The 23,965-nt window shown below is 34.9% G+C and overlaps 1 protein-coding gene and 1 pseudogene across 1 annotated transcript in view; one reads left to right on the top strand and one right to left on the bottom strand.

Moving 5' to 3' along the window:
* HIF1A (hypoxia inducible factor 1 subunit alpha) overlaps positions 1-23,965 on the top strand; it is a 40,493-nt gene that overhangs the window by 8,315 nt on the left and 8,213 nt on the right. Inside the window, exons 2-10 of the mRNA XM_087820007.1 lie at positions 8,825-9,015; positions 9,705-9,850; positions 9,935-10,019; positions 14,070-14,182; positions 14,788-14,990; positions 19,359-19,465; positions 20,615-20,762; positions 22,505-22,725; positions 23,518-23,804. Of these exons, the coding sequence (XP_087676133.1) occupies positions 8,825-9,015; positions 9,705-9,850; positions 9,935-10,019; positions 14,070-14,182; positions 14,788-14,990; positions 19,359-19,465; positions 20,615-20,762; positions 22,505-22,725; positions 23,518-23,804 (1,501 nt within the window). The remainder of the gene's footprint in view (positions 1-8,824; positions 9,016-9,704; positions 9,851-9,934; positions 10,020-14,069; positions 14,183-14,787; positions 14,991-19,358; positions 19,466-20,614; positions 20,763-22,504; positions 22,726-23,517; positions 23,805-23,965) is intronic.
* Positions 200-1,129, bottom strand: LOC107525928 (large ribosomal subunit protein eL6 pseudogene; annotated as a pseudogene).

Here is a 23,965-nt window from a genome sequence, read left to right as displayed (position 1 = left end):
GAATTTCCAGGGCTGGGATCTAGGCACATATATCTGGGAGGTAAAAGTTCTGTTGGGACTGTAATGTTTACCATTGACTAGTCTAAGTCCTTCGTGTATTTTATAGTTACTGAGTTGAGTTCTAAGTATGTGGCAATGTAAATGTCTTGGAGGTTGGCTATGTTTCCTGTATTTGTAAAGCATTTGGACAGATTTTTTTTTTTTTAGTTGTTTAATCGGATTCTTCGTAAGAAATTTAGAATACCAGTTTGTGAGGATAAATTCCATTGGTGAGAGCAAACAAAGAGCGGAGGTAGCCCTGGAGCTGAGGGACAGCTTTGATTTTAGGCAGAATCTTTGAGTCCACGGCTTTCTGGTCAACCTTGCGCTGCTCTGTAATCTCATTTCTCTTTCTCTGTGTCGAAGATCTCACCCTCCTGGTGCCGGGGCTTGCTCAGCTTCTTCTTGAAGTAAGCATCAGTGAGATGCTTGGGGATCTTCACGCCACTGATGTCAATTTTGGTGGAGGTGGCGATGACAGATTTTTGGTGTGTTCTCCACAGAGGAACTCGATTAAGGGACAAGGGTCCAGTCACAAGTAGCAAACCACTGCTCAGCTGCTTCAGGAAAACCACCCTCTTGCCTCTGTGGCGCCCGGTGAGGATGATCAGAACGGTCCCGGGAGTGATGCTGGCCCCCAGTTTCCTCACGTGCTGGCTGAAGGGTTTCTTGCTGTGGCTCAACAGCTTTCGAGGCACATCTTCAGTAGGATAATACCTAGGCATTTTGCGAAGTTTGACCACTTGGGTACCACCATTCTTGTCCCCACCAACTGGTTTTGTGACAGTAGCAAGAACTTTCTCTTTTTTCTTTTCCATCCTGGATTTAGCAGCTGAGTACTTCCTCGTGTACATGGCCTTTTGGGAGTACATCTCCGACCGGGAATACCTGCCGATTCCTCGGACCAGGACCGGGTTGCGGCTGCAGTGGGGCTTCCCCTTCTTAGGGGTCTTGGCCTTACGGTTACCCTTCTTAACCTTGCCGCCTGCATCAGCCTTCTTGGCTTCAGGTTTCTTCTCCTTAGTGTCAGGTTTCTTCTCCTTAGTATCCAGCTTCTCGGTTTTCTTTTCACCCGCCATCTTGCAAGATGGGAAAACCAGATTTTTTTTAAGAGAAAGTTTTAATAAACCATTTTTGAGTGTGAATGAACAATCTTTTACTTCTCTGGATATTTTTTGAAGGACACATGAAGTATTTTCTTTTTTAATCCTCACCTGAAGATATGTGTTTGTTGATTTCAGAGAGAGAAATATTGATGTGAGAGAAACATTTATCTATTGTCTCCTGTACACACTCCGACTGGGAATCAAACCCACAACCTTTTGGTGTACGGACGGCGCTCCAACTAACTGAGCCCCTCTGGCCAGGGCAAAAAGTATTTTTTCTTAGGGCAGAGGGGCTCAAAATGTTCTTCAGACCAGCATCATTGATACTACCCGCTAACTTGTTAGAGGTGCAGGTTTTCAGGCCCTATACAGACCCCCTGAATCAGAAACTTTCAGGGTAAAGCCCAGTAATCTGTGTTTCAAGATCCCTCCAGTTGACTGTGATACAAACTAAATGTTGAGAATCTCCATCTTAGAGGAACAGCTTCACATATACATTTTTTGGTTTTATTTATTTAGTACTTTACATAGTAAAGGATCAGAGAATTTTTGAGAGGCTCAACACAAATTCTGAACCAGGAGAGAGTTGATTGAAATCACTAGGAATAACCTAAAAACAAAAGCATATTTTTAAATAAACAGAACATAACTACACATTAAACAGCTGAAAATCTATCAACTAATTAGTCAATTTAATTAATGTATAAATAGAACATTTACCCCATTAATGCTACCTCAGATATGACAGATTTCATTTTCAGAATATACCTTCTAATTTAAAACTGATTCCTTTTTCCTATTTTTTTACTGCAGCATTAGAATATCAAGTATTTAAACTAAGCATTTTTGTGAGCTTATTGGAAGATAAATCATCTTTTCTCTAATTGTGATTATTTAAGAGATAGTTCCATACTACTAATAACCTAAAGCAAGAAATTTAAGTTGCTTAAAAATATAAAATAAATATATATGTACACACACACATACTTTCTGAATATTTTTCTTTAGAAACAAACCATTTCTCCTGTATTTTGGAATTTCCTTATGAAATGCCAAATTTTCAAAACCTGAAAATTAGATTAGAATGAGAAATGGAAAATAGTGAATTACATTGCTTACTCAGTCTTTACTTTCCACTTTCTTGAAAATAAGTTTAAAAGTTAGGTAACCATTTCCTTCTGATTTTTCTGACAAACGCAGGTACACTAATAGTATCAGTTTATTAGTGAATTTTTCTTAAAGTAACAATCTGTAATTCTGTCATCTTGAAACTGCTATTGTTAATATTTTGTAAACTTGGCTAACATATCATTGTATCTTTCTAGTTTTATCTGTGCATATATAAATTGTGTCTATATGTGTCTACATATATAGAAATGTGTATATATAGACACATTTCTATATATACACATGCATTACATACCCATACAGAGAAATGGATTCATGCTCATGTTTTATTGTATAACTTGCTGTTTTCATGTAGTACTTATATTGTAACGTATCTTGTAAGAACAGATTAGTTTTTGTCGACTTTGTCTTGTTTCCTAAATTTTTATGTTACTTGATTTTCTGGAAAGATTATTCCTGTAGCTAATGTTTTGTCAGTTAGGGATTGCCTGGTAACTGCTATTGAGTAAAGACAAGAAACATAAAGATATATTTGTCCTAGAGTGTACACTCCAAGAGGGTAGGAACTTGGTCTGTTTTGTTTATTGAACTATGCCCCACACTGAGAACAGTGCCTGGCTCATAGGAGATGATAAATATTTGTTGACTAAATAAATGACATTCTCTAATACAATATACTAAAGTTTTATTTTTAAGTTTATCAATAATGATTAAACTCAGAAGACATTTTCCTGGAGAAAATAATTATGAATAATAGCTGTCCTGAAAATATAATTTATATTTAATTAGAAATGTCAGATTTTTGCTGTTTATTCATTAAATACAGATTTTTAAAAATTAAACATTATCTGTTTGAAGTATTCTGGTTTTGTAGCAATTATCAGATGGAAAGTATAACAATAAATCTTAATAAATATAAAATACTTGTCTAAGAGTAACCCAGCTGGGGGAGGGGAAATCCACTAGGATTAGAGGTCAGCTTAATGAAAACTTTCATGTATTAATAATGAAAATTCCAACACTTTCTTGAAAAAGACTGTAGAAAACAAAATGACTTAACTCTCATGTTTCTAGCTGGGCTAGGAAGACATTTATAAAAGTGATAAAGGTGCTCATGGTAAATTGGTTAACAACATTAAACTGCAACTAATGTATTTTCCTGACCACATTAGCTTAAGACAAAATGGTAGAAGACATTGTAGATTGCAGTGATGAGGGAAATAATCTTAAACCTTGAACCTCTTTTCGGCAAATTGGTATCCTGCGTTCTCAGCTCTCTCCCTCTGCCTCTAAATCTCTTCTCTGGCAAGATCACTTACTTTCCTTGGTGATGATATTTGTGCTGTTCACTTTACACTGCTTGGATTTTTTTAAATCAGTAGCTCCCCCTCCCCCCTTACATCTATTTACCTCTGTTTGTAAGTGCTTATCCAGATAATGACAGTAAATCCAAATAGTATGCCTTATTTATAGTTCTGACATTGTTATGCTGTTTAATTGTGATTGTAATCTATAGGATCACAGGAGCACTGATGAAGCACAAATTCAGGAATCCCAAAAAGAATGTTCAAAGGACAGTCAACTTTCCATGGGCTGAAGTCAAGGTCAAATAGCAGATTTGGGCCAGTGCTAAAGCCAAGTAGAACTTATGCGTATCCCTACTAAGAATACAAGGATAAATGAGTTAATTTCCTGTATTCAAGAAGCTTTAAGGATTGTAGAGGAAAATAAAATACAGTAAAATAATCAAAGTGGTCACATCTAGGAGAGAAGAGCAGTTTTAGAAGACAACAGAAACAAAGTGATGCTAGAGTTAAAAATTGAAAGTCTCTCACATAAACTTACCAAGTCACATAATCATGAGTCTCCAGGCAGAGAGAGTGGGGTGAGTGAGCCAGAAGAAATGAAATATTATGCTTTTGATTAACTGCCATGTGGCTTAAGAATATGGGAAATGATGAGGGTGAAGAGATGGGCAGGGAGCTAGGTAAGGAAGGGTTTTGTTGAAAATAATTTTACTTTGTCATGTGTACATTTGATGGGATGGTAAGCAGGACATAATATCAGATTTCTTATTTTGTAGTAGTAATATGAGGGAGAAATTAAAGTGAAGTAAGGGAAGAAAGAGTTCAGTCAGTGGTTCCCAAATCCCACTGTGTATCATATGTGCACCTGTGGATTTTTTAAAAACCCAGATTTGGGGGCCTTGCTTCAGATCTACTGAATCAGATTTTATAAAATCTGATTTTATCAGACTCTTCTTTTTAGAGACAGACTGCTTGAATTTGAATATAGGGTCTACCATTTATTAACTCTAATCTTGGGTAAACTATTTAACCAGGTTCCTATCAGTAACATGGTTATGATATTAAAAATTAAATAAGTTAATAAATGAAGAATGTTTAGAATACCATTTTGTACATACTATGCACCATGTATAAATGTTTGAATTTAAAGCTGCAGGCCAAAATGCCAACTAAGAAACATAAAAATCTCCTTGGAATTTCCTTTAGTCTGAGACTTTAAGAAGTGCTAGACAATTCAAGCAGTGAGATACAGTTTTCACCTATCAGCTTGACAAATATTAAAAAGATACAAAGAATCCATAATATATATTACTGCAGAGTGCATGGGGAAATGGATACACACATTCATGTATTTAACTGATTTATACTTAATTGGCAGAGACAAGAATGGTTATAGACCTTTTTGGAAAGGAATATTTAAATGTCACATCCATTAGATCATGAAATTTCACTTCACAATGTCTATCCTATAGAAATGCTGGTGCAAGAAGTGCAAAACACAACTTTTAGCTTCATGGGCCAAAAAGTTTTAAAGTCACCAAGCAAAAGAGTTGAGAGGTTTGAAAAATTTATATATTTATTAGAAATAACTGATCATCTGTTAACATTTTGAATGATTATGATCTAACCTCAGTTCTTAAAATCATATATTTACAATCAGGAATACTAACGGGCTTTTCTTGTGCAATTAGTATGCAACACAGATAGATAACTTAAAATATCTGCAATTATTTTGTGTTCTTGTAAATCTAAAGAATAATAGGCATTCTCTGTCAAATGGCTATAGCTTATTCATGAACTCTACACAAGAAGCTTAATAAGACAGTGGCTCTAAATTATCTTCCTAAATATATTTCCTGTACAAAGTAAAATTATAAGTGTGTGAAAACTATAGCACCACAAAGATTAAGCAATTTTGCCAGTTTACTCAAACAGTTCTAGGTCACTCTTGGAATTGGGTAAGCAAACTATTTGGAAGATAGAATTTTTACTGTACTCTTAACTGATTTCCAATATGACTAGCTGTCTGTGAAATAGCACCGTATGCAGATACATCAGTAGCAGAAATTTACTTGATTTATACTTAATAAAAACAACATAGATGGAATTGATAATTTTGAGTAATACAGTGAGCTTATTTTCATGCTGAAAATCTCCCAGTTTCCTTCTGGCCTACAAACCTTTTATTGTGCAATCTAGGTAGTAAGTAAACAAATAATACAAGATTCATTTCTTTATTCACTGCATGGTCTAACAAATAATTCTTGGTCAATACTGTAAATCTGTGGGATATGACCTGATGAAAAGAGCGTTCCTATGAGTAAATAAGAAGCTGGGCAGTGCAGATGCTGAAACTCATAAGACCTTTGGAAGCTTTAAGCTTAGCAATGTTTTAAGAGCTCCCATGGTCACATGTGAAGAACATCAGATAAATTTCTTCATTAAATTTTTATTAGAGGTCTCCTAATTTATGTCTACATTGATGATGATATAATAGAGGACATACTGATTTTCATCACTTTCATCTAACTTAGGTTTGTTGACTCTTGAAGTACATTATTACTTGTTTCATTGAGGCTTATTTCTTCCAAAATTATGGCACGTTCAAATTCTTGTTCTTACACTCCTCACTAGCTTAAATATATTGTCTTTTAAATGTTTTATCCAAGCTCACATTTCTAATGGATTTGTCTTATAATTTAGTTGCCACATCTCAGACAACCATAATTTTCAAAGTGCTGGACAATACAAGTATTTCTAAAGGTATAGAGGTAATCCATCACCATGGTTAGATTGATCAGATACAGGTAGTAATAAAAGCATTTAAATTTTTCACAAAGTTCCGTTTGGGTAGTCATTTGTTGGTAGCTTAGATTTGGTTGAGTAATTAAGAGAAAGGAATACTAAGTTTGAAAGTTGCTGATAAAATTCTAATCATCTAGACTAATTGTGGGATTTCAACTAATATTCATGTATATCATGAGGTCATTGATCAGCACTCTTTTTGGTAGTTTTACTTGAACCAGATAGGAAGCTGTTTCCCAGTGCTATGACTGCCTCTCACTTGCCAATTCAAGAGGGGAAAGAAGTGAGGGAAACAGTATCCCAGATGCTAGGGGACACACTGAATCTCTCCTAATTTATTTTTGAGTTTTTATTTAAATTGTACAGCATTGAGAAAATCTTGGTTCACATATGTAAGTAGTTACAAGTAGTAATAATTTGTTATAGTTCATCTTAAATCTCAAGATTTTAAAGTTAAATTGATCTAGATGCTTGAATTGAAATTTTTGTATCAAGTTCAGCTCTAACAACAGTAAATGTTGATATTCCGTAATAAAGTATGAAAGTCAGATAAGCACATGAACTTGAGTAAGTGCTAAAAACTATAACTGTTGTCACAATATAACTGTTAGGCATTCACTTGTCATTATACAACGTAAGGAGCATGTGCTGAGAATCCTGCCTGTTTCTTAATGTTGCTTCTAAGATTGAACCTTGCTGCTCTGCAGATCATTTGGAGGGAGGAGAGATGTGGGGTAGAGACAGTTGTGTACTCATTCCTAGGACATAAGGAGGATTAAGTAAAACAATGCTGGCAAAGTCCTTAGCATACTGCTAAGTGCTCAATAAATGGTAATGGCTATTCTCAACATTTAATAAATAATTGACTTAACAGGATTGGGTTGAGGGACATAGAAGAGCAGCCAAGTGAGATAGAAGCAGCATTCTCCATTATGAAGATAAAACGTGGAAGAGCAAAGGCTTTGGAGTAAAAAACACCTGGGTTCAAATCCCGTCTGCTACATAATAGATATATATTTTTAAATATGTTTTTATTGATTTCAGAGAGAGGAAGGAAGAGGGAGAGAGAGACAGAAACATCAATGATGAGTCATTAATCGGCTGCCTTCTGCATAGGCCCTGACTGGGAATCGAACTGTGACCTCCAGTTTCATAGGTGGAGGCTCAATCACTGAGCCACGCTAGGCTGGGCCATAGTGGCTATTTTTAACCAACTACATCCCTGTTTCATCATTTGTAAAATAGGGATAATATCTAGCCTATTTATAGATTGTTATGAGAGAACTAGGCACCTAGTACAGGGCAGTGTTTGCCCCATAGTAGGTTTTAATAGATAGCTATTAAAGAGGAAGCTAAGGACAGAACCCAGTTTAGCCTTGTTGCTATGCAGTTAAGCAGAGAAAGCCAACTCTTCTTGGTCTGATTTATGAAGATCTTTTTGATTGGCTATTCTTGGAAAAGTTCCCCATAGACACATTACTGACACCTTTATTAATCTTTGTTAACCCATTCTTTTAAATTCTTAGAATTGTGCCACATCTTTGTTTTTCTTCCATACCCCTCGTTTATTTAGTACCTGTTGTGCTAGTGATAAGTAAGGGGCTGTTAAGGGAGTAAGCAACCTGAAAACAGTGGCTTATTATAGCTGCTAATATAAATTCTTACAGCGTATAGTCACTGTTGCTCATATGGTAAAGTGGAAGGTGGGAAAGTATTGTAGTCAAAAGAAACTTTGAGTCAAAAATCAATTTGTAGGTATTACTGTTCTACCTGCTTAAAAACACCTGTTTTCACATTACTATGCATAACTTCTGTTTCTCTAGACTTAATTATGATTTCTGTATGTTGAGACTTTTTGAATGGCTATGAAGGTGTAGCATGCCTTCATATACAGGCTATTTTTTCAGATTTGGGCTAAAACGAAAACATCCTCTTCAATTTAACGTGCCTGGGAGGAAACACCTATTTCAGACAGGTTTAAAGCTTCATCTTGGACTTCTTGTTGAAAGTTCCTTGTCTGCAGTAATCCAAAAATTTCTATAGCACTCTATTAAAAATACTTTCATGCCCGGCCGGGCATGGCTCAGTGGTTAAGCGTCGGCCCAGGATCCAGGCAATCAGTGTTCGATTCCCGGTCAGGGCACATGCCCGGTTGCGGGCTTGATCAATGACTCTCTCCTCATTGATGTTTCTGTCTCTCACTCTTTCTCTCTCCTTTCCTCTCTTTGAAATCAATAAAGATATATTAAAAAAAAAAAAAGTGTTAAAAAAAAAATACTTTCATGTAGCAGGCAAATCTCTATGTAATTTAATTACATAGCATCTTCTAAATCCTTCTGTGGTAAGCAGAATGTAAAATTAGTTTTATTCAAGCAAAGGCAAACTAACATAAATTTTCTGTCTCTTTTATGCCCCCTCCCACTCTTTTTTGTTATATAGGATAAGTTCTGAACGTCGAAAAGAAAAGTCTAGAGATGCAGCCAGATCTAGGCGAAGTAAAGAGTCTGAAGTTTTTTATGAGCTTGCCCATCAGTTGCCACTTCCCCATAACGTGAGTTCGCATCTTGATAAGGCTTCTGTTATGAGGCTTACCATCAGCTATCTGCGAGTGAGGAAACTTCTGGATGCTGGTGAGTTGTTTTACAAGGGCATAATAGGCCTAAACATTAAAATTTAAAAGTAATTAAAAATTATATTTAGAGGGTGGTCATACTCTTAATTCTTCCTTAATATGGTTACCTTTTTTATTACATGCTTTTAAAGTTTCAGGCCTTTTGCCCCTCTTTATTTCCTGCCCCACCTACCTACCTATCTACCAACCTATCTTCTTTTTAATTTTTTTTTAATCCTCACCCAAGCATACATTTATTGATTTGAGAGAGAGAGAAATCTATGTAAGAGAGAAACATCAGTCAGTTTCCTCTTGCACATGCCCAGACCAGGGATGGAACACAAACCCCGGCATGTGCCCCTGACCAGGAATTGAACCCATAACCTCCAACCAACTGAGCCACCTGGCCAGGGCCCTACCTTCCTATTTTTTAATAACGACCCTTCTTTCTCTTTTCAGTGGTTTTCCTTTCCTTGCTGTATTACTTTAAATAATCATTAAAAGCAGCTGGCAAATCTAATTTTAGTATTCCTGTTCTCTGGCCTTTACTGTTCTGTGTTAAAAGGAAAGTGACAAGGAAAATTTATTCAGAAAAAATGTGTTGTGTATATTAAATAGGGAAAACTTTATTAAAATAAACACCTATATATTATTCATCTAAGTAGAACTTTTAAACTAATTGTTTTCCTCTTTTTGTGCCTTTTTCAGGAGATTTGGATATTGAAGATGAAATGAAGGCACAAATGAATTGCTTTTATTTGAAAGCCCTGGATGGTTTTGTTATGGTTCTCACAGATGATGGTGATATGATTTACATTTCTGATAATGTGAACAAATACATGGGATTAACTCAGGTAAAATACCCGTTTATTAAGAGTCCTTCTTTATATATTTATGATTTTATGATATAGATCTAATTTTTTAAAATGTGTTTACAGTTTGAACTAACTGGACACAGTGTGTTTGATTTTACTCATCCGTGTGACCATGAGGAAATGAGAGAAATGCTTACACACAGAAATGGTGAGAAGAAAAGTCTATTGTTTGATTTAATGTGACAGGTAGTTTTACCTGATCAGATTCTGTTACTCATTTTTAGACTTTGTTATTCTACCAATCTAAGGCAAAACGTAAGTTCATGTTTAATAAAATGTTACTCTATTCTTTGTTAAGTCCATTCTATTTTTAAGGAATTTCATTAAAATATGTAAAAAAAATTTTAGAGTCCACTTAATTCTGTAAATATATAGATACAAGAGTAGATAAAATAAACTGGAAAAATAAGTAAAAATCAGGACCAAGGAAGTTATAAATTAAGATACAACTTTAAGGCAAGGAGAAATCATAATACAAATGGCAGATAATAGGATTTTAGACAGGTACTAATGTTGAAGTGCTGGTTGGATTCAAGCTTTCTAAAGGCCCAAGAAAAAGAAAAGAGAAGGTTCACTAGGTTTTAAAAAACATAATTGCTTATTTGACCTCATGATGTTCACAATAACTTGAGAGTATGTAGTTAGATTACAAAGTATTACATTATGGATGCCCCCACATTAGCAGCAGTAAAAAAGACCTGCTAAAACCTCTAACTCTTAGGAATGAATTGTTAAAAATAATCAGATGTTCCAAGATTTGGGTAAAGTAACTCTTTTCTCCCCCACAATTTAAAACATGAATTATTTACTTCTGGAATTTTCTATTTAATAATTTTGGACCCAAGGTTGACTGTGGGTAACTAAAACTGCAAAAAGCAAAATGCCAGATAAGGAGGTGACTGCTGTACTCCCAGAGTACCCTGTCACTGCCCTACTACTTATTCTATGGCCTATTAGGAATCTTCACTTAAACACTTAACAAGAAAGTCTTTTCATACCTGTGCCTTCTAAAATAGAGTATCTTGATCATAATTTGTAAATTTTTGTTGTATCTTTCATGACTGAAAGTTACAATGAAAATTTGGCATTTTGCTCTGTAGTTGTTCTTTGCCACTCTCTAATTTCAGTGTATAAGTTTGTTTGCTTGTGTATTAAAAATTAAATTATAGTATTGAATAGTTTTTTGAATAGTTTTTTATGGTTTCGTTTTCATCTTACTTATGTATAATAATAGTTAACATCTTTTGAGAGATTACACTGTGCCAGAACACTGTTCTCTGAATTTAACTCCTTTATTACAACAACCGTGTGAAGTTACTATTATTTCTGATTTACTGAGGAATTGGAGCACAGAGTTGTTGAGTAGTTGGCCCAAGATTACTGGGTTAGTTAGTAAATGGCAGAGCATGGATTAAACTCCGGTGGACTAGCTCCAGAGTCCATGCTCATTAGCACTTTAGAACTCTTCTCGCGTTTACCAACTCAGTACATTCTACTGCCATTTTTCACTTTGTGAGCAGAAGCCCTCTCCTGTTTTTAAATTTCATACTTCGTGTTTACTGTGAACTTGGAAAGCAAATGTATACTTTTTAGAATCCTGTATAAAGGAGGAGTAAATACATTCTGAGCAAGGACCTAAGTGGGTTGTCAGTGAGTTTAATCTATGAGTTCAGGTGGTTAGACTTGAGGATTTGTATTGGCTCCTCATTGCTTCCATTAGACTAGACTAGAAGTGGATGGATATTAGGAAGTCTTATTTTGATCTGGTAATAATGTTAATGCATTATTCTAAATCAGATAATAGTCTGCTTAATGTAGTTTAAATGTATGTTTTTAACCAAATTTATTTTAAGCACATGAACATTTTTTTTAAACCATTCCTAACGCAGTTAATGGATTTTTGATGTTTTATTGAGAAACAAAAATACAGATTTTCACTTTTAGAAAAGAGGGGCTGCTATAGCACATCACATTTTAATGATACACAAAGCCATTGGTGTATTTACACAGCATAGTCCTATTATTGTTTTTTTAAAAATTATTATTGAATTTAGAGAGAGGGAGGAAGGGAGGAAGAGAAGAGAGGGAGAGAAACATACATTGATTTGTTGTTCCACATATTGATGCATTCATTGGTTGATTCTTGTATGTGCCCTGACTGGGATTGAACCCATAACCTTGGCGTATCTGGACAATGCTCTAACCAACTAAGCTCCCCGGCCAGGGCCAGTCCTATTATTCTTTCCTTTAAATGTTAAAAAGATGATTCAGATTTCTTAAACTATTATAAAATATGATTTATTTTTATAAGGCTGAAAATTTATTTCTTGAAAGAGGTTTCTTCTGTTATGAAAATGGTAGTACTTTTCCACTACCTTGGTATTATAAAATTTATCTTCATGTCCTAATTCAACGGATTAGGGTTTCCAAAGGTCAGTCCAATTAAACCTTAGACTATGAAGGTGTGAAAATACCCCAAAGAGTTTACATATGGATCCCTACTGCCACCACCACCACTACCACTCTCCATCTCCCCTACACATCCTTATACCATCACCAAGACCAGTATGGTTGTGTGGCATCTTTTAAAAATCCACTTTCAGACACTTCTAAGGAAGGCAAATTCAATCCGTATTTAAGTAAACCCCAAATAATTTGTATGAGCACCAAGACTGCCCTAACTTGCCTAGTTTCATTATTATAAGTCTGAACTATAACTCCTCTTCCTCAAGAGTCCAGCGTTTCTAGCTAACCAGGCCTAAATTTAAACAACTTTTCCACTCGACACTTTTATTTTAATATACTACTAGCCTTAAAAATCTTCAAATCTTTGTTTCTCTGCTGCCTTATTTCCATAAATTTTCAAGTTTTTATAGGTCCTACTTCATTTATCTTTTATCATTCTTTTTACTTCTGCTGCTGTTCAGCCCCTCATCATCATGTATTCTAATTCTTACACATCCTGTATGTTGCTGCTAGATTAATGTTCTTTAACTTCTGATTGTGCTTCCCACCTCAGAATTTTTTGGAAGCTCCATGTTGTATATTTAAGGCTGAACTCCTCATTGTAACCCTCCATAGTCACAGCTCTAACCTTCTGTTCTAGCTTTGTCTCATTACTCTTTTGCATGTACTTTATATTATGGCCAAACTGAACTGTCTAGTACTGGTCCCCAAGTGTGCATTTTTCCCTCACCTGTGTGCTTTTCCTTCCCTTCTGCCTGGAATACCCTTCAACTCATCTCTACTTATTGAAATTCTAGTGTCTCTTTTTCTAAGAAGAACTTCCTGATTTCCCCTGGACTGAAAGTTATATTCTAAGCTCTCTATACTTCGTAAATGTTTTTGTAAGTCTTGGGCACTTACTCTGCATTGTATTGTCATTGGCTTCCCTGCATCTACTAAGTGTTTAACTTCTTCAGGACAGGCAGTGTGTCTTGTTTTTCTTGGTACTGCCTGCAATATCTAGTCCAGTTCCTGAGTAATGAATACCAAACCAGACTGATTAATAAGGATAAGAAATCATGTTGCTATTTGCTTAGTCACCTGAGTGTTGTAATCTCATTTTTTTAGTTATATGATGGTTTAGAATATGAGTAAATAGACTTGAATTGATTTAATTCCAGCTTTGCTTTGAAAAGTCATTTACTTTTTCCCCCTGCTAGTAACAAAATAGAAACAATTTTCTGCCTGCTTTATAGAAAGATTTATGGAAAAATCAGATATATAAAAATGTCTATTTGCTATGGAAGAAATTTTCTATTTTAAAAGTTCTATAAGTAATGGATATAAATCAGACAGTATTTAGTAAATGTTTGGAAGAGTTTGCTAAAGTTCCTTTTTGGGAGGTATGCTTATATACTGATAGCATAGTTTTAGGAAAAATTCATACCATATTTCTATTTCTTTGCAATTTGACCAACTTTACTGGCTTAATTGTGAAATGATTAACTGTTACCCAACTATGGATTCTCCTCCTACCAACTCAGGGAATCACTACTGTTAACGAACCCAGTATTGACTGGAGGGTGTTAGGTTGCTGGATGTATCAGAGTGGGGCAAAGCGAGTGTGAATCTCTTCGTTCATGCTGGGGTGTTTAATTGAACAGATTCTAGGTGCTGGGTACTGTGCTACTCTTACTGTAACAAATTTGCATACTTAATTAAGTTTTCAAACTTTATTTCATGATTTCCTTAGGCCTTGTGAAAAAGGGTAAAGAGCAAAATACACAGCGAAGCTTTTTTCTCAGAATGAAGTGTACCCTAACCAGCCGGGGCAGAACTATGAACATAAAGTCTGCAACATGGAAGGTAAGTAAAAATAATTTGTGAGTGGTGATGCACTTGATTTATAGATAACTTCATGCATCTTGACATTGCTAGTATTAAGGTAGCTTTAGAACTGTGAAGGAAGACTTAAGAGTTGTTCCTTGTCATTCGCAGCTTTAACATCCAAACAGTATAGTAATTTGCTGGTTTGATGCATGATATGAATTGTGACACTGGTGTACCAAGCTAAATTAATCATTTGGCTTTGCCAACCATCCAGAGTTTGAATCTTGATAGAGCTTAAATTTTTATTCATTGTTGTATCATTTTTTTGCTCAGTATTAAAACAGTCATCAAAGAAAGAAATAATCATCAAACAGCTACAATGACCAAGTGAATGAAAAGTCAGCCTAGATTTGTATGAAGGAGATTTTTAAAAAGAGTAATCTGTGGTGCCTAAGAAGTAGGCCATGGGTGGTGTTATAGGGGAAACATTTATTGATTTTCAAAAATATAGTTAATCTTCTAATGACAGTAAATTTTATCAAGGCTTATTTGCCATATCAGATTCAACTACTTAACCTGTGCATTTTGTTTTTTTCTAGCATTGTATATATTTTTAAGAACTGCCTTTTCTTCATACACAGGTACTTCACTGCACAGGACATATTCACGTGTATGATACCAACGGTGATCAGTCTCAGTGTGGGTATAAGAAACCACCCATGACGTGCTTGGTGCTGATTTGTGAACCCATTCCTCATCCATCAAATATTGAAATTCCATTAGATAGCAAGACTTTTCTCAGTCGTCACAGTCTGGATATGAAATTTTCTTATTGTGATGAAAGGTAAGTGAGATATAAAATATAACTTGAAATTTTTTAATTAGTCCACAACTTTTAAAATACTATTTACCGTAAAAGATTCCTACTCAGCTGAATACTGTGATACATCCTCGAACTCAGTAATATTATATTTACTTTGCAGATTAGTTCAGCCACATTGAACACTTACTATGTACTATGAATACTTACTCTACCAGGTGCTTTTATTAAGATGAGGTCTTTTACCTTTAGGGACTCTAATTTATAGAGAAAACAAATACATTTCAAAGACATACAATACATAATTTGAAGAAGGATGTATTCCTTTTGGTTATGGACTAGAAAGGTCTTTCGTCATCTCCTGACCCTGTGAATTTTCCCTGAATAGCTTTATCCTTGCCCATGGTTTTTATTGCCATTTCCAAATTTATATTCCTATTTCTATTTAATTGCCAGTTTGTTTGTTTTTTTTGGATAGATAACTCTTCCATATTATAAACTAAATCTTTCTGTAACTGAACTGCACCACTACTGCCTCAAATAATAGTAACTTTAAAAACTGGCTTTCCTCTTATAATGCCTCTCATGATTAAATATGCCACTGTAGACACATGACTCCAGCAAAAATTTGGAAGTCATCCTTAACTTTTCTTTTACCCTCATTATTTACACTTAATTGATCTCTATATCTTATAGATTTACTGTCTACTTATATCTCTTGATCCATTCCCTCCTTTCCACCTTTGTTTTCCTGCCGTTGAATTCTTCAGTTCATTATTACCTTTGGCTTGAATTGTTGCCATAGTCTCTTAAGCTGTCTCTCTGCCAGTACACTTGTGCCCTTTTATTCTCTCATCCCAGTTTCTTAAAAGTGGACTTCCTAATGTGAAAATCAGATCATACAATTCTCTTGTTGAAAATGCCTCAATTACTTTCTTTCATCTTCACACATAAAAACTTTTGTTTATAAAAATATTAGAGGAGGGCAGGAGAGTTTTATTTATCAAAAGAAGATAAGCATTTTAAAAAACTGAAAGAAATATAGAACTACACAATAAAATCTAAACTCTTTAGCATGCCAAACAAGGATATTTATGATCTGGCCCCTGCTCACTTGTCCCGATTAATCAGTAGGAAGGGGACCCCTTCTCATGTGTCCCCTAACACCTACAGCCAGAGTGCTCCACATACCGATTTGCTGTCTCAGTGCCCTGCACATGCTTTCCCATTCTGCAGTGACGTTTCTTCAACTCCTAACTGGTACTTCTTCCAAGGGCCACCTAATGCATCTGTTTCTCTGGAGTTTTCCATGTTCCTTAAAATTAAACTGTTTCTGTATACCTCTGTCATAGCATTTGTTCTACTGTTATAATTATTTGCCCGCTTGTCCCCTTTTTTTCCCCTTTTCTTTCTATAAGGCTGTGTAACATAGTGGCTAAAGGCATAGATTCTGTAGCTAGACGACTAAGTCCTGACTTTGCTGCCTCTTTTGGAAATTAAATAGGACTCATAAGTTCTGCTCTTGGAGTATCAGTGTTTTCATCTTTAGTAACACCTACTTTATTTGGGTCATCTTGAAGGTTATGTGATAAAACCAATTTTAAGCACTTAGTCATAATATAGATAAGAATACCCCACCCCATTGGACAAGGACATGTTAGAGTGCTGGCTTTGGAATCACATAACCCTGGAGTTAGCCCTGGCCTGCAGCTCTGGTACTTACAGTGTGGCGTTGGTCTTAGAACTTAACTTTGTAAATCTCATGTTTCTTATCTAAAAGAAGAGTCATATTTCAAAAGGCTGTTGCTAAGATCAAAAGAGTTTATGAGTGCCTAGTACACATAGTGAATGTTTCACCTCTGCTGTCAGCTTTAAGAAAAATGAAGATAGAAAAGCTAAGAAGTATTTTATGGCATTTACTGCCTATATTCATGCGAATGTATGACAAAACAGAAATGCCTGTGTGTTTTTGAGAAATTATTTATTTTTTTAACTTAGTAACAAAGTGTTAGGGGTAGGCTGGGAGAAAGGAAAGCGATGGAGCTAGAAAGAGAAAGGTTATATCAGAAAATTAGCAAAATGATCATGACAGAGGAGTAATGACAACCAACTTAGAGATCAGCGAAGTAAGGTTTTGAATTTGACCAGTTAGTTTTCTGGTTAGAGCTCTTTCTAGAACTTCACATCTATAACCCCTGAGAACAAAGATAAAACATTTTGCCAAGTTTTAAGAAAACCTAACATATCAAACTTCTGCCACCTAAAATATCCCATAAACAGCTATTATTTACTATACCAATTTCCACTTATAATCATTTAACATTTATTTGAGCACCTACTATGTGCATCGCAAATGACGATTAGCAGTTCCTGCCCTCGAGACACTTAACAATGAATGAACGGTATACTGCATAGTTGTTGGAGATCACAGGTTTCCTAGTCCATTAAAAATACTTTATCGAATTTTCTGGATCACTCCTCCCCTTTTTTGGTACAGAATATAAGGTATGTAATTCTCTAAAGATAAATTAACTTTTTACTTTTCTTCCTCCAATATGAATAAAATTGACCTCCTAGGAAAATATTTGCTATTTATATTTTGCACATATAGTGCAAAATATAAGTAGCACATATTTATATTGCATCCCTTAGTGGCAGACATATCTCAACTCAGATTGAGAAGCACTGATTGACATCTGATTAAATCAGAGCTGCTTAACATGATATACAAGACCTTCACTAATCTGATCCTCCTGCCTATGTAGTGTCAAGCATTTTCTCACCTCTGTCTTTGCTTGTGGTGTACCTTCTTCTCTGACTCTCTTATACTCACTCAACTCATAAATCTCCTATAGAAAGCTGTCCTTTATCCCACCATTCCTTCTTATGGGTAGGAGTGCTTCCTCTGATTCCTGTAGCAGGTTCTTATAGCTGTAATTACATACTGTTTCTTAAGTAGTATGGTAGATATACCAGAAGATTAGCCACATGTTGAGCTTTGTCTTTCCATTTCACACCTAGAACAGTGCCAGGCATATATAGGCATATAAAGGTTTAAATGATGAAAAAATTAATTTCATGGGAATATTATTTAAACATATAACCTACATAAGATCAATTAAAATTATTTTTAAAGCATAATTTAAAGAAAGAACGCTACTTTAAAAAAACAACACACAAGAGTTTCCTTTGAAATGCTGCCACCTAGTGTAGATATGCTTAGAGGGGAGATCCCTTTGTAAAGAATTCTGGATTTTGACTTGATTTGGTTTAATTTTTGTGTTTGTTTTTTACAAATCAGCTTTCTGTTTATCTATTCATTTTGGTATAAACTATGGCAGATTTTTCCTTAAAGTCAACATAATATTATTTTTATATATCCTTCTTCGGAGAAGGATGTCTTCCCTGTCTGCTTTCTGTTGGGGTACAGTTTTGTTTTTTGCTTTTTGGACACAGTATTATTGTTACATAACTTTTGCTTGCACCTCAGAAAGTCCTTTGAAATCTAAAGTATGAGGAATAAAAAAGCTTAACTCACGTTTTGCTTTCGGAAAAGAAGAGAACATTTCTCTTCTAAAAAGTGCTAAGAAGACAGCTTTCTCTTTCTCATGAAAAGGGTTCCATTATTTCAGGCTGTAGTTACAGACAATAGTAAAATTTAGTCTCTGTCCTAAAGGAACTCCCAGAAAACCAGAAGGGATGACTGGATTATTTTCTAGTCCACTTTCACTTTGATATCATTGTTTCATCTGAAATGAATTTCTGTAACTTTATGTAATTTCAAAAATGAAGTACAAGAGCATTTTCCAAAACCAACGTAATAGGTATTCCTTTATTACCATTTAGTGTGCATGGTTAATGACATTAACATTTTGTAGTGGATATTGACCCCCCAAAGTGAAGCCTTGCCTAGGGGACCTGTTATATAAAGAATGTGGTTTTGTACACACACACACGCACATGAATCTGGTTTTATGATAAGATAATATTATCGATTTAGTCTATCAATATTTTAAATTAAATGTCAGTGACTACCTTTGTAACAGTTATCATTTAAATTTAGCAGTGCTTCATATCTATTTGTTAATACCCTGTCTTGTTACCAAAAGTATGTATAATAAAATGTGATAAAAATAGGTAACAAGTTTAGTGAAGGGTATTAAAGAGTCAGATAACAGGATGAATCCAGAGGACTTAAAGAAATTGTGCTGTATTTAGGAACTGAAGAGTTACTACAGGTGAAATGTAAATTTATTTTCAGCAAAGAAAAATGCTCTTTATTTTTGAAAATTCACTTGTTCATAAGATTAATGCGGATTCATTACTCTAAAGAAGCAAAGTTTTTCATTATCAGTTCGTTTCTCTTTTTTCTTACATTTTTTTACTTAACAGAATTACCGAATTGATGGGATATGAACCTGAAGAACTTTTGGGCCGCTCGATTTATGAATATTATCATGCTTTGGACTCTGATCATCTGACCAAAACTCATCATGATAGTAAGTACAATGGAGGAACTCATAAATATTCTGTTTAACTCTTACATTCTCTTTACTTTTTGGTCATACATCTATGTACATCTAACTTTTTGGTTAATATTAACCAGTCTTTCTAGACTAAATGTCTTAACAAAATTCTTCGTAAGGGATCTTGACCATTAAATGTATGTTTTGTATTTGTTCAAGCAATACCAATTAAAGCAGGATCACTTGATATCTAAAACTTCCCTGGCATTTTAAATACAAAGACTCAAAAAATACATCATAGGATATTATAGCATCATCTTCAGAAGTCATACTTAAATATTCAGAACAGTGGTTTGAATAGAAGGCATTCAGAAAATAGTTGTTCAGTGAAGTGAATTGTTTAGTGAAGTGAAGGTGATCAACAGCATGCACTAGTGGTAATAAGTACCCTGGGCATAAGGTATGTTTCTCAGTTTTACTCAAATGTTATTTGAAGATCCCATGGTAAGTAAAACTTTGGAATTTCTCACTTGCCTGTTGAATCTGTACCTAAACATGACTTCCCAATGTGATTGGGGATTCCTGAATGTCACTGAGTTAGTGTGATTAGTCTTGAACTACCGAATGGGCACCAATACTCATGATAATGTCATCTTTACTATTTCTCTAGTACTTTTTCCCAAATCGATAATTAAGATTGCTAAAGTGCCAAAGACTTCGGCATGATATCAGTTGAGATTCAGATATGCTAGCATAGCTATTTGAAGCATCTTTGGTTATCTGGAAACTATAGCAGGAATTTAAGAAAATGATAGCAGCACTTTTTTCTTGAATCTTCTCTGTGGAATCAAGATTATTCATTCTCTAGTCTTTCTGATACTCTCAACATATAACTCAGTAAAGGAATTTTAGTCTCTGTTGTCCCTCATTCCTGGCTTTCATTTTATTTAAAGTGAAGATTGGCAAGATAGGAGTTTATTCGGGAGGTTATAAGAGTAAAATGGGGTACATTTTCAGCTACGCTGGGGCTTTTTCTCTCATTTTCAATTTAAACAATTACAGCTGATTCCATTAATATTAGCGTCTCTCCTTTTCTAAAACCATTAGCATTTCGCATCCATTCATTTGATTGACAATTCAAAGTTATTTTCTCTGCTTAAACTCTTTCCATTTTACTCCTAGTGTTTACTAAAGGACAAGTCACCACAGGACAGTACAGGATGCTTGCCAAAAGAGGTGGATACGTCTGGGTTGAAACTCAAGCAACTGTCATATATAACACTAAGAACTCTCAACCACAATGCATTGTATGTGTAAATTTTGTTGTGAGGTAAGCTTGGAAAATATTTTGGGGGAACAAGTAGTAATTCTTTTTTCTTTTAAAGGAAGAAAAGATTATAAGCATTAACTGATTTTTATTTTATTTTCTCATTTCTATCTAATTACGGTTTTTAGTATTCTAATCTGTATTTCCAGGCCAGCTATTCTATAGTGATTCTTCTACTACCAGTAGCTGTCTATCCCCATTCTTTTCACTCCTATTTTTTAAAAGACCTGAAAAAAATACTAGAGTTATGGATTAGTTTGTTCTAGTCATACAGCTATTAGCATATATTATCTCACTGCAGCTATGTTATTTTTGCAGGAACAATACTGGCCTTGGAATAGTTAGGTTTGTGTTGTAGCTTTGTCATTTCTCCATAACCTTGGGGAAGTCTTGTTTCTCCGAATTTTGTCCATATTGGTACATAAGAGATGGTAATACTTAACTTAAAAGGTTATAATGAGAATTAAATGAAATCCTATGTAAGATTATTATAAAAGTCCATATAATGTGATACATGGTTCTTAAATATTCTTCACTTTTTCCCTTAGCTGATGGGCTTGTGAATATTATGGGTATCATAAACTAACCTTTTGATCAATTAAAGTAGGCGAATGCCCTGTTCTAGTCCATCTTCCACATTACCTCGAGGCTGATTTTTCTTGCATGGATATCTGCTCATCTCATTCTCTTTAAAATTGTTTTAAACATCCCTTTATCACCTCCTCAATAATAAAGTCTCACCTACTTGTAGAGCATCATTTTTTGTCATTATCTTCTATACTCCCATGCTTTCGTAACTGTAGGCCTCTTTCTAAAATCTGTGGCCGCCTCTCCTAGGAAGACTTTGGTCATTTGTTTTTATTTTTGCTAATAATGACACCATCCTTTAATGCTTTAATATTAGTGCCAAACAGTTCTTTGGTGACTTTCCCATTTTATAAGAATCAATGACTTGGAATGCCCTTTACCCCTCACTGCAGTCTGCGTAATATTACTTGAGTCCAAGTTTCAGCTGGTAGGCCCCTCTCTGGAGCAAGCCTTCTCCATTTTAGTAGTTATCACTTTGTATTTTAATTGTTTACACATTTACTTTCACACTGGGCTATAAACTTGAGAGCAAGGGGAAGATATTTTAATTTTTTTACCAGTTTATTTCACATAGTTAGCACTTAATATTTGTTGATTAAAGGAGCAATAAAATTTATGTTTAAGCCAAATGAATATGGAGCTGTTTATTATCCCCTTTCAACTCTATCCCTGCAGGTGGTATCACCATATCATTTTCCTACCACCAAAGAAAACATGGCACCCCTCTTAGAAAGACCGTGGTCATTTATCTATATATCTTTATATTCTAGGACCATCCTTCATGCCAAAGAGTTCTGTGCCAATTTCATTCTTTGTGGGTCAGCACAAAAATTGGGAAGATCTATTTATGCCTTTCATGTACTTGACTGTTACATTTCTTTGTCACCACCACTCTTCCCAAAGGGATAGCTGAAGTTTCTTAATTGAAATTAGTCAAATATTTGAATTATCTTATACTGTGAATTTTAATAGGTCTTTATTTCATATTGGTATTTTAAACCCTGAATGAATGAGAGATTAGGTCAAAGTATCTTAAAATGTTCTTTTTCATAAAGTGGAATTTTTTTTTATGAGACAAGTCCTTTCAGAGTCCTTTTCCCCTTTCCCACAGTGTGTCAAGTGCTCATTTAAGAATTACTGAACTCTCTTTTTGACAGTGGTATTATTCAGCACGACTTGATCTTCTCCCTTCAACAAACCGAATGTGTCCTCAAACCAGTTGAATCTTCAGATACGAAAATGACTCAGCTATTCACCAAAGTTGAATCAGAAGATACAAGTAGCCTCTTTGATAAACTTAAGAAGGAACCTGACGCTTTAACTTTGCTGGCCCCAGCTGCTGGAGACACAATCATATCTTTAGATTTTGGCAGCAATGGTGGGTCTTTAGTTAATTACCTAAACTGTGTCTGCTGGTGCAAGCCCATTTTAATGGAACTTTATGCTGACATTTTTTGTTGGTAATCATTTGGACATTGTGGGGTTTTTTGTTGTTAATCCTCACCTGAGGATATTTTTTCCACTGATTTTTTTTTTTTTTTTAAGAGAGTGTGAGCAGGGGGGCGGAGAGAAAGATGTAAGAGAGACACATTGATTGGTTGCCTCCCGCACACACCCCTGCCAGGGCTGGGGATCGAACCCGAAAGTATATTCTTAAATATTTTGCCTCTGTAATTTCTCAGCATTCCTGCTTTTGTCACATTGTTGGAAATTGTGCTTCAAAGTGTCCTTAAGTTATTTCTTCTTCCACTTTAATTTTTCTCAGCTACTCTGCTATTTTTATATTTTTCTGTCATATTTTCTCTACAATTTAGCAAAGTTATATTGCAATAAGCGTAGCTGCATTAAAGGATAAATAAGCAGTCATACCAATATCACATTAAAAATGAAAACTATTTCAAACTAGGTTAAGTTTTAATGAAGAAAAGATTGGAATTGCTGGGTTTTTTATTTCATATAGATTAATAGGATTTGTCAGAAGTGGGCTGGAAAGATAACTCAGACTTATGGTTATACCATAGTATCTTTCTGTAAACTTTCTGATTAAGGAAAATTTGGTAATATTTTTGTTGTTTGAGTGAACTTAGACAAACCTTTGGTAAAGGAGGACATATTTCTGTATATCTTAAAATCTAGATATTCTTTAAATTGACTCATTTTTTCCCTACAGACACAGAAACTGATGACCAACAACTTGAGGAAGTTCCATTGTATAATGACGTAATGCTCCCCTCATCTAATGAAAAATTACAGAGTATAAATTTGGCAATGTCTCCATTACCTGCCTCTGAAACTCCAGAGCCACTTCGAAGTAGTGCCGATCCTGCACTCAATCAGGAAGTTGCATTAAAATTAGAACCAAATCCAGAGTCCTTGGAACTTTCTTTTACCATGCCCCAGATTCAAGATCAGCCAGCTAGTCCTTCTGATGGAAGCACTAGACAGAGTTCACCTGAGGTAAGTGTCATGATAAAATAAGAAAGATTTTTATGTTCAGATTTTAATGTTCAGGAAAAAGTGTAGTTGTAGACTTGATTCAAACTTTAATTTGACCTACATGTCATGGTTTTATTTGTGTGTATTTTAGCACTTTAAAATTACAATAATTGTTAAGAGCT

The sequence above is a fragment of the Miniopterus natalensis genome, chromosome 1, assembly GCF_054644295.1.
Source record: "Miniopterus natalensis isolate mMinNat1 chromosome 1, mMinNat1.hap1, whole genome shotgun sequence".
In the NCBI taxonomy this organism is placed as follows: Eukaryota; Metazoa; Chordata; class Mammalia; order Chiroptera; family Miniopteridae; genus Miniopterus; species Miniopterus natalensis.
This window is presented reverse-complemented; position numbering and strand designations above follow the sequence as displayed.